The sequence below is a fragment of the Clarias gariepinus genome, chromosome 18 (assembly GCF_024256425.1).
Source record: "Clarias gariepinus isolate MV-2021 ecotype Netherlands chromosome 18, CGAR_prim_01v2, whole genome shotgun sequence".
NCBI classification, from domain to species: Eukaryota; Metazoa; Chordata; class Actinopteri; order Siluriformes; family Clariidae; genus Clarias; species Clarias gariepinus.
In genome coordinates, this window is record NC_071117.1 from 14,446,056 (window position 1) to 14,457,951 (window position 11,896).

The 11,896-nt window shown below is 36.2% G+C and overlaps 1 protein-coding gene across 3 annotated transcripts in view; it reads left to right on the forward strand.

Moving 5' to 3' along the window:
* Window positions 1-11,896, forward strand: part of evi5l (ecotropic viral integration site 5 like) — a 52,338-nt gene that overhangs the window by 35,263 nt on the left and 5,179 nt on the right. For all 3 annotated transcript variants that reach the window (XM_053477050.1, XM_053477052.1, XM_053477051.1), the window contains 6 exons: window positions 1,121-1,237; window positions 1,330-1,470; window positions 2,571-2,726; window positions 6,843-6,989; window positions 8,115-8,210; window positions 8,397-8,492. In XM_053477050.1, coding sequence (XP_053333025.1) covers window positions 1,121-1,237; window positions 1,330-1,470; window positions 2,571-2,726; window positions 6,843-6,989; window positions 8,115-8,210; window positions 8,397-8,492 — 753 coding nt within the window. The remainder of the gene's footprint in view (window positions 1-1,120; window positions 1,238-1,329; window positions 1,471-2,570; window positions 2,727-6,842; window positions 6,990-8,114; window positions 8,211-8,396; window positions 8,493-11,896) is intronic.

Sequence of the window (11,896 nt, forward strand, 5' to 3'; positions counted from 1 at the left end):
ACACGTTGCTGATCATACTAGTGCTAAGGGTGTCGAACAAGGCTGTGTAACCAGAGGGGGGTCTGGTTTCTAAAATGTGTTATAAAACAATGATCATGGTGAGGCGGTTGAGCAAGTGTCACTTTGAACACTTCCGTAAAAGCATATAGGGCGGATAGCGGTGCGGATTCTTGCACAAGATTAGGATTGGACTTTCTATTAAACATAGCTTAATGTTCAACTGCGTGGGAAAGAAATTAAAGAAATAATTATATAATAAAGTGTGAACAATATACAAATAGTATATTTGAAGAATCAAATCAAAGAATATTTGAAGTTGTAAGTAGAGACACACAAAATAAAAATAATAATTAAAAAAAGGTGGGTCTGTAACCCATTTAAAGATAAATCATTTTTTTTTAAATGATTAAGCAAAAGTTTAGTTTTTAGGTTAGGTTGCCGATACTTTTTAATCAGTGTGAAAAAAGAACACAATGCAGCACAATCGCATAAAATCATCCGGATTCAGATGGAGAGCTTCGCTTAATGTTCACATCAGACATCGGATTTCAGTGGCATGGATGTCGGTGCAAGACGAGCTGGGTTGAATAGTTCCGAAACTGCTGATCTCCTGTGATTTACACAAGTCATGTTACGGTGAATAAAAAAGAAGAAGAAGAAGAAAAAAACATCCAGTGAGCAGCAGATCGGTGTGCATGATGTTGATAAGAGAAGTCAGAGGAGAAAAGCGAGACTGGTTCGTCTGACAGGAAGGCTGCAGTAGCTCCTGTAGCAGACACTCATCTCAGAATGCATGCCGGCCCATAATGTTTTTCTAATCTACAAATGTGTTTTTTTTTTTCTGGCAAAAATTTATATCCTAAAGCTTTCTGCTTTTCCTGCATCGAAAAATTCTCAGTGTTACTTTTTGTACTTTTATACTAGTTGCATGTTAGTATTCCTAATGTTTTAGGTGTAGGATAATAATACAGACAGGATTTTGCTAGTGGAACTGTATGACTCTAATTAAAGTAAATTAATAAAGAAAGAAATTATGATTTAATTCATTCATTATTCATTATTATTAGATAATAAAAAAAAGAGATTTTAAGTGTCCTTGCATTTCTCTCCTCCTCTCTAGTATACAGAGCAGTTTGTGAACGGGCTGCAGGCTCAGCTCGAGCAGTCTCGCCTTCAGGAAGCAGAGCTCCTCGGCGCACTGAAGGAGATGCAGGACAAAGTCCTGGACCTCGAGAAGGTCAGGATATGTGTCCGGGTGTCACATTCTATCACACCATACATCGTTTTTTTTTTCAGCGTGTACTGACGTGTGTTTATTTCTGTGTGTAGAGGAGCAGCTCTCTGCCTGACGAGATGAACGTACCGCAGCTCCAAGAAGAGCTTAAACAGGTCAAGCTGAGGGAGCTGGAGACGCTGCGCTCCTTTAGAGAGATGCAGGAAGCGGTTACTGAACTCAACCAGCGCTGGCAGGTAGCACGGCTTAGAACAGGCGCAGAAGGTCCAGGGTGTTCAAGGGCACGTTTCCAATGTATTGAAGACTGACCCCCAAGTTCCTAAGCTGGAATATGCAGTAATATACACTACCATTCAAAAGTTTGGGGTCACTTTCTAACTCCATGATCGTTCTTGATTTTTATTTCTTTCTACATTGTAAAGGAATGCTGAAGGCGTCCAAAAAATCCATTAATCTCCTTTGAACAGTTAATATTGAGATGTATCTGCTACTTCTGCTCTGTAAAACGCCTCTAATCTGAGGTGCTGTTAGTTGGTCATTTTTCAGGCTGATAACTCTAAATGAACTTCTCGTCTGCGGCAGAGGTAGGTTTTGGTCTCGCCCTCCTGGGATGGCCTTAACGAGAGCCAGTTTCATTATGGTGCTTGACGGATTTTGCAAATGCACTTGACAATACTGTTCTTGCAAGACCTATTACAGAAAGGCCGACCTCTGTGTCTTAAAATAACAACTGTAGTTTTTGTTGTTGTTATGTAATTACCTAATCCCATATGTGTTATTTTATAGTTTTGAAATCCCCAGTATTGTTAAAGAATGTAGAAAATAAATCACTTAACAAAAACAAAGAAATTTGCAAGTGACCCCAAACTTTTGAACTGTAGTGTACTTGTGACAACACCCAAAAAAAAAAGGCTTAACTTTTTAAGCATTACTGCAATACGTTGTGATGTTACAGAAGCATGCACTAAAGCTCTAAAACCGCAATTAGTTAATTTGCATGATTCTCAGAGATGTGTCCCATGACTTGGTTTATATATGTTGTGGACATTGTACTGTATAAAACCAAAAAGTTATTTCATTTTGTCCATCTGAGCCAGAACTGACGCATTTGTTAGATAAACAGCTTCAAGATTATACTGCAAAGTCAGTCGTCTTAGCGAAATCTCTACACACATACCACGCACAGCGCTTCTTTAGAAAAAAACAGTGACAAAACTAGCACTTCTGCATAATTCATACAATTCAGTAGAATCGGGTCCCGCGCAATCTTCATGTGCTAAACTGTTTGTTTATTGCTAAAAATGACTTCCTCTCTTTGTCTCTCTCTTTTTCTCAGCACTACACATCACGCGGTGGCCACTGGAAAGAGTCTCCGAAAAAAAACGCCCTTAATGAAATGCAGGACAAACTGATGGGCATGAGACTGAGAGAGGCTCACACACAGGCTGAGGTCAAAGAGGTCAAACTTAAAAACCTGCAGCTGGAGAGTCAGGTTAGACAGACTGATAAAACACACACACACACACACAGTGGGGCAAAAAATTATTTAGCTATCAATAGTGCAAGTTCTCTCACTTAAAAAGATGAGAGAGGCCTGTACTGTAATTTATTATAGGTATACCTCAACTATGAGAGACGAAATAAGGAAAAAAAATATATAAAATCACATTGTAGGTTTTTTAAAGAATTTATTAGCAAATTATGGTGGAAAATATATATTTGGTCAAACAAGCAAGATTTCTGGCTCTCGCAGACCTGTAACGTCTTCTTTAAGAGGCTCCTCAGTCCTCCACTTGTTACCTGTAATAATGACATCTGTTATCAGTATAAAAGACACCTGTCCACAACCTCAAACAGTCACACTCCAAACTCCACTATGGTCCAAAGAGCTGTCAAAGGACACCAGAAACAAAATTGTAGGCCTGCACCAGGATGGAAAGACAATAGGTAGAGCAGCTTGGGGTGAAGAAATCACCTGTTGGAGCAATTATTAAAAATGAAAGACATACAAGACCACTGATAATCTCCCTCAATCTGGTGCTCCACGCAAGATCTACGCTAATTCTCTCCATCTTTTCTGTATTTTTCTACCCATCCTGAGACATCTGGAGATTGTGCCAGCTTCAGTAGACAAAGGCCAACCCTGCAAGGTTTCTAAGGCATCTTGAGAAGGACCTGCTCCAGCTAGATTCTGCTTTATGATGGCTGGAGCTACACATCCTGCTCCTGTGCTTCCAGTGATCTGACCCCATCTGCCCTCTGCACCTACTGCTGAACTGAATCTACACAACTTCTGATATATTGAACTTTCACCTGCACAACACACTTGATGTTATTTCTATCTGTTGTCACCCAGATGAGGATGGGTTCCCTGTTGAGTCTGGTTCCTCTCAAGGTTTCTTCCTATTGTCATCTCAGGGAGTTTTTCCTTGCCACTGTCGCCGTCACCCTTGGCTTGCTCATCAGAGACATTTCATTCATCATTCATTCATTTAATTATTATCTAGACACATTTTTCTCACACATACACACTTCCAAATATTTTCTTTTCTTAAAAAAAAAAAAAAACCTTTAATTTGTGAAGCTGCTTTGGGACAATGAGCATTGTTAAAAGCGCTATATAAATAAAATAAAAATAAAATTGAAGATCTCACCCCGTGGGGTCCAAAAGTTCACAAGAACTGTAAGTAAAAATCCCAGAACCACACGGGGGACCTAGTGAATGGCCCGCAGAGAGCTGAGACCAAAGTAACAAAGGCTACCATCAGTAACACACTCCGCCGCCAGGGACTCAAATCCTGCAGTGCCAGACGTGTCCCCCTGCTTAAGCCAGAACATGTCCAGGCTCGTCTGAAGTTTGCTAGAGAGCATTTGGATGATCCAGAAGAGGATTGGAGGAATGTCATATGGTCAAATGAAAACTCAACCTGTCATGTTTGGAGGAGAAAAAATGCTGAGTTGCATCCAAAGAACACCATACCTACTGTGAAGCATGGGGGTGGAAACATCATGTTTTGGAGGTGTTTTTCTGCAAAGGGACCAGGACGACACCACCAATTGTGCAAGTTCTCCAGTTCAGTCACATGATGCCATCAATGATGGTGCGATTACCGACATCTTTAAACAAAACATACCGTAATACTACACGTTGCTACCAATTCAATTAGAGTAATAAAAAAAAAACGGTATTGATAACATTGCTGAGGTATTTGTACATTATATTTTTCAGGCTTCTCTGTATATTCTACTGATATAATTAACAGCTAATTACTGTCATCCTGAATTAAACCAAGCTACCAAAACCAATCTGGCTATTCATTAGTTGATTCGAGTTAATTACAGTAAGGTCCATAAATATTCAAACCTTTTTGATGCAGTACATAATAAAATTTTATAAATGTGTAAAATGCATATTTTCAGCTTCAATCATCTGAAGCTGTTCACATCCAAATCAGTCAAACGATGTAGCAGTTACAGCACTTACTTATTTAATATGTAGTCCCTAACTATTTAAAGTCAAGCGGCACAGATCCGTGCCGGCAACACAGCATAGATCAATGACGATAAAAATTGCTTATGTGGAAGCCTTGCAGGTGTATGTTAACGGGAAGGCTTCAGACTTCAAACTGTGCCTTTGGGTTTTTAGACATGTCTGGTAGAATAAAATTTATCATTACTTTTATAACGTGCAAATTTTACCACTACTGGAATATGGGAATGATGTCGCAAAAATGTAGAACCTTTAAAAATCTTTTTTTAATATTGTTATTATTATTATTACTATTATTTATTTATTTATTTACGTCATAGAAATGGGGAAAAAAACTGCTAAACAAATAATGGTTAAAATGCTCTGAGTTTTAAGGTTTTCCGGACCAGACAAACTTACTGTACGTAATGCTAAACTAACCTGTGATTTTAGTACTTGATTGCAAATCCTTGGCGATCAATGACTGTTTGAAGTCTGTAAACTATGGACAGATGCTGGATTTCTTCTCTGGTGATGTTCTGCTGTTTTTTTTCCATCATTTTTTTCCTTTAGAACTTTGAATGCATGCCTGATTGGACTCACGTCAGGTGAATGGGCCTGGCCACTTCACTCCATTCTCATATTTTATGCCTATAAAAAAAGGAATGTTTTTAAAGTATGTTTCGGGTACAAAGGTACTGTTTAAGAAGTGCACAAGCTTTTTTTTAATGGAGAGCATTTTTGGCAAACTAATCTAGTCTTCCTGTTTTTGAGGCTTACCAATGGTTTACATCTTGTGGTAAACCCTCTGTATTAACCCTGGTAAAGACTTCTCTAGATTGACTTTGCCACAGATTTGTCTTCCACCTGAAGGGTGTTTTGACCTGATTAGGTGTTAAAAATAGAGTTTTCTGTACCAGACTAAGAATTTTCATAATCTCAAGTTGTCAAGTTGTTTTTTATGGTCTTACAGGCCTTTTGGTGTCCTTGAGCTTACTAGTGATTGCATGACAGTTAAAATTGTTACACCATTCACCCAATTTGGTTGTAAACAGGGGTTACAGAGGGAATGGGCAGGTGTGAGAACCCTAAAATCCAGCTGTGCAGTGGGGAACAATGCCTCACCTTAAAATAACTCGGATGCTTGCGAAAAAAATTTTCGATACAAGGTTTGAGACACAAGCGCGCTCATGGAGTTTTGAAATGTGTATGGCTTTTGATAGTCACGTAATGCCATGTGCTGTCTACTCTTCTGGTTTTGAGCGAGTATCTAAGTGATATACTGTGATAAGCCCAAAGGAAACTCAAATATTCTGCAACCCACGAAATGTTAATTTACCAGTTTTTTTCATAACATTAGTATGAACTAAAGTATTCTAGAGCAGAACACGCTGGAATTTTTGGTATGAACTGTGAATCCAGTAATGTATTTATTTTTCAACTCCATTCCGGCCCACATAAACCGTAGGTGTAAATACTCTCAAAATAATTTGGCAAGTATTTACTTCATGTTATTTATTCTTACTATTTATACTCTTATTTTTTGTACTCCAGTATCTTGTGGTAGACAGCTCAAATAACAAGATCATTGTCCAAATATTTATGGACCTGACTGTCTCAGCATTACATGCATTTTTTTTTTTATTTTGGCCATGTTAGATGACTTAATGCTTTCATTGCATCATTGTTAAAAGTCTATGAAAGTATAATGCAGTCTGAATAAAGTCATAACATTTATAGACCAAAATAGTAACACTAGGCTATAATTTACACTTTCAGTGTTACCATGATCATGCTTAAAATAAATAAATATAGGCTGGTAGTTCATGGCTGTAAATATACCCAATGATATTTTAAAAATAAAACTTTTAAATTAATTAACTTATTTATTTATTCATTTATTTTGTATTTGATATATTTGGTTTAAAGACAAATGCTATATTAACATGGATTTTGGTTATATGTAAAAATAAATAAATAAATAAATTCTATATAAAAAATTAGAAAGAACATAATAAATACATAATCAATCAGTTGCGCCATTTTGTATAATTTTTTTTACAGACTTTTGTATGTGATTCCCAACACTGAGTGCTGTGTCTGTGAATGCTTTATTTATGTGCGTTTCGCCTGGTATAGAATCAGATCTACAGCAAGGCCATAACTCGACACGAGCAGGAGAGCACCGGCCTGCAGGAGAGACTGCAGAACGCTTTGTCACACAACAAGAGCCTGCAGAGTCAGCTCAACGAAATGAAAAGGAAACAGGCCGAGTCAGACTGCAAGGTACTGGATGCTTATTTATCTCACACGTATGCATTCACGTACTTTGTTTTTGCTCTCTCTTTCACGCTTTGCTTCTGCTGTGATGGTTTTTTTTTTTAATCATTTTATCATTATTCATTTTTTCCTTTTTTTTTAATCTTGAATTTTTTTATTGATTTGAATTTTAATGAATTAATTTGATCACACTCTATAGCACTTTGAACTTTTTTGATAAACTGAAACTAATGTGTGTAAATTATCTGGGTAATATAATGTATTATAATGTACATTATAATATAATGTGCTGTACATTTGTTGTATTAAATTCGTATGCCAATAAGACACCAGGTCATTTTTTTTTCTTTTTAATAAAGTCACTTATAATGGTATGCACTTGTGAAATATAATGATGAACGAAACTTTAATATGGTTTTTAAGATGGGTTAGTCAGAAACTATATTTCTTCCATATCAAATTGTCTACATGATACTGTAGTAACAATATTATTGCTCTAGGATTATATCCTTTAAGGGTTAATAAGCATATACTAAACATATCAAGGTATATTGATATTAAGAGGTGCGTTCGAGTCAAACCGGGACTTTGACTGTGCAGAATTCCAGTACACGGTTGTGTAGAGTAAAAACCACCTTTTTCTATTTCTTTATATAATTCCCTGCTACACTAATGCACTTATCCCTGAATTTTAGGAGTGCTTCGATACCATCAAGGCTTTGAATGTTTTCTCAGTACATCACACAGTCATTTCCGTAGTGGCGATGTGAATCTGCTGTCAAGTCCGATCATGGCTCCGGCAAACTGAGAAAACGATCTCCTTTGATGGTATCCAAGCACTTGTAAAATGCTGGTAGAAGTGCATTAGTGTAAAATAGATGTTATAGAATGAATTAATGCTTATACTAAATCACTTGTCACTGTATTGTTTTCCAATCAAACCATAGTGTATGATGATAAACTCTTAGTAAACTACTGTATATATTCATAATAGTATAAGAGGATAGTTTAAGTAAGTATAAGAAAAGGTGAGTGTGTGTAAGTTAAAAATGTAACAGAACTCATGAAATGATTAAATGACTGCTGTATGACCTCTCTTTCTCTACTCTTTTGTTTCTCTCTTTATTTCAGAGTAAAGAGGAGGTGATGGCTGTGCGACTGAGGGAGGCAGACAGTATGGCAGCCATGGCTGAACTCCGGCAAAAAATAGCTGAACTAGAATTGCAAGTACGTGTGTGTGTGTGTGTGAGTGTGTTGAGGTGATGAGAGAGTGTGTCCATTTTCTGATACACTGAAACATTATACTGTTTGTCTGCTATATTTCTGAATGTGTGTGTGTGTGTGTGTGTGTGTGTGTGTATGTGTGTGTGTGTGTGTGTGTGTGTGTGTTTGACGGTGTGTATTGTCCTGCAGAAAGAGGAAGGGTTGATTCAGGGTCAACTGAATCATTCTGACTCCAGGCAGTACATCGTTCAATTAAGGGAACAGATTGCTGAGCTCAAGAATGAGGTAAGTGTGACACACACACTCACTCACACACTTATACATACATGCATACGTATGTACACACGCTGCATTTTCATATTCAGTATGGAAAAAACAGGCATGCACATATGATCATTTCCGTAGAAAAGTTTTTGCCCCTTTCTGATTTGCATACGGTGACTTTAGATGTACACGATAAAGCTTATATTTAGCTTTGTGGTATATTTTATACGTTTATAGAACAAGGTTTAAAATTAAGAACTGAAATAAATTTCCCCCTTCCTGATTTAATTTATTCTGCATCGCTAGTTATACAATTCTATAAAAGAAAGATAAAAAAAAAAGACACAGAAAAGCACAATAAAGAAATAACACACATTTTTATGCCTAACACAGATTTATTCTATCTACAGAAAGAAGCTATTCAACAGCAAGGTTACTGAAGTGAAAAAGTAATTATGCCCTAAGTTGCTTAATAAAGTTCCCTGTTAATTAGTGTTAGTCTGTCGATTTTTAGACAACCATGTATCATGTATAATTAGGAAATTAGGACATAGGGTTGTCAAAGTAATGGATCTAGTCTGTTAAGCTACATTATATACAGTATGTTCTCACCACCATTCATATTATCATTTTTTATGTTCTTTTTCTAATATTATATTATATTCTATATTCTAATATAAAAAATAAAAATCTTCCCCAAAAAATAAATCTCGACAAATATGATGTATAAATTTTTTTTTCCACAGAAAAGGACTTCAGATGTTGCAGTGTTCACGCATGCCTGTTTTTTTCCCATGAAAAATGGGTACAGGATATGCAAATGATGTGTTATTAAGCGTAGTTTGTTGCCAGTTAGAATGTTAGTCATTTCTAGGCTTTAACACACTGGTTATTCTGAGGTGTGCACAGAAGGGTAAAAATCAACCAATCCGGTAACTCTGCGTCTCAGAAACAGAGTAGTAAAATAGCATCAAAAGCCACTGGATCAACCACACAACCCCATTCCTCCCATTTACCCAATGAGCCATATACACACAGAGGCACGAAGGGGGGAGCTTTGATGTGTGCGTGTGTGTGTGTGTAATGCAGATGAGCTGTTTTATCCCCACACACACACACAAAATCGTCTCTATATGCGCGGTGCTTTCTCATCCAGAGACGAGTCTTTCGTGACTGAGGGTGTGAGAGTATGTTGACATTCTCTTTTCTCTCTCTCTCTGTCACTCCTTGTCTGCTCTGCTCTCGCTCTTAGTACTAGTCATCTTCCTTTTTGTTGGTTTTTTACCCCACACCACTGTCTCGGTCTTTCAGTCACGTTATTTATGTTATAGCTCTAAGGCCTGTGTTTACATACAGTACATATCTAAGCATGAGGAAACTGCTCGAGTTTTAGCTACAGTGATAGACATGTCATCACAAATCTAAGCATTTTATAATCCAATACACGTGTAGGGATGTTTTTTCAAAAAATCTGTAATAATAAATAAGAGAAGTCAAATGTAATAGTTAGGTCAAAGTTGGTAACCGAGTAGATTTTTAAAACGTATTCATGAGCTATAAGATTGTTATAATTTGTTCTAAAGATTATAATAATTCTAGTTATTGAAATTGGTTAAGGTAAAAAGATTAAAATTTTTTCGATATTTCGTTCCTGCGCTGTGCAGGTAAATCTCGGTGGCCTGTTTCGTGCGGGTACTGCACTGACTTTTGCTTTGTGGTTTCCACTGAAAGCACAGCGAGGAAGTGAGAGGCGGAGTCTGCACCGATTGTAATCACACGGAGCTTTTTCATTAGTTTACCACTGCTCCGCCCCCATACTCAGATTGCCCGAGCTCTACTTGGGAATTCCATGACGCTATATCTGAGATTTTTTTTTTTTTTTTGGCTCCGTACCTGTATAATTTTCTCATGAGAAGATTAATGAGTCAAAGTAAGAGAATTGAAATGAGGCATAAAATTGTGGTCCACTCCAGTCACGCAAGGAAAACCTCTGACTACGCTTTTCACACACACATACACACAAACCCACAGACTCACACACACATACACATACACACTTAGCTATAATATCCCAAGCATACACACTTAAGAGGCTAAACATTACAACAACAAAAAAAAAACAATACAATTACAGTCAATTTAATATTGCAAAGACCTGATTATGTAAATCTACTCATTGTAAACTAGTTATGTACACTATATACTGTAGATAATGGTAATTAATGATACCATTAATTATTAAACAAGATATCATTTAGACCACAGCCTTGATCCCATCAGTTTTGCTTAAATTACCCAGAAAGAAATCTACCCGTTTCATCTCAACCAGTGTGGACATGTTTATTTAGAGGGTTGTTGGTAAATTTTGCTATTACCTCAGATTTATTAGCAAAGCAGCCTGAATTCCGCATTTATGACACGTATTATTTGACCATGCGTATCAAACCAGTGCAAACCAGAACTGAACACAGGCAATTACAGAACATTACTGCTGCAGATAAGGAAATGCTAAAAAAAAATACTTGATTGAACGTTTTGTTCCATCATATCTATTTAAAAGCCACTCTAATAATAATAAAAAAAGAGAAAAAAAGAAGAAGATTAACGCACTTGCATCATTCTTGAGTCCTGTAACTGTGTTATGCTAACGTTAGGAACACAAACACAACATGTGGCTTTAAACCCAGATTATAACGTATTTGGTCACTTGTTTATCTTGGCTTATGTATGTACACATGTATTATTATTTTAAATATATATATATATATATATATATATATATATATATATATATATAAAATAATTATATATATATATATATATATATATATATATATATATATATATATATATATATTTAATATTATGTATAGGATAAGGGGTTAAATCTAAAACACTTTGGTTGTATAAGGGTCTATATAAAGGTGCTTAACATCTTAATTATCTAAAGAACTTTTTGAAGCTTGAAAGAATGTACATATACACTACAGGTTTTGCTCAAAAGTCTCAAACCATAAGCAAAAATGTATTTGAAATTTAAAATTACAGCATGCGATCAAATTTCCAGCCTCTGAATTTGCTGCATCTTGTATGTGCTTTGAACATTTCTCAACTCTTTGTGCTGCAACAGTTTCGGTATAATAGTACGGCCAGTTCCGATAAACTACTGATTTCGGATGAGCAAGAAAAGTTGAGAATTGTATAAAAGTGTGTAATTGCAACAGATTTTTCACAAACCATTTCTTTTTTTTTTTTTTTTTTTTCATGGTACCACAAGCCAATAATTTCACTTGGTAGAATTGTTCTGAGAATAGTCATTCAGGATTTTACATTTTAAGAAGTGTATTATTATTTTTTATTTATTCATCACATGGTCAGGGTTAATCGACAAAATGGAATTTTCTCTTTGAGAAAGTATTTAGAGG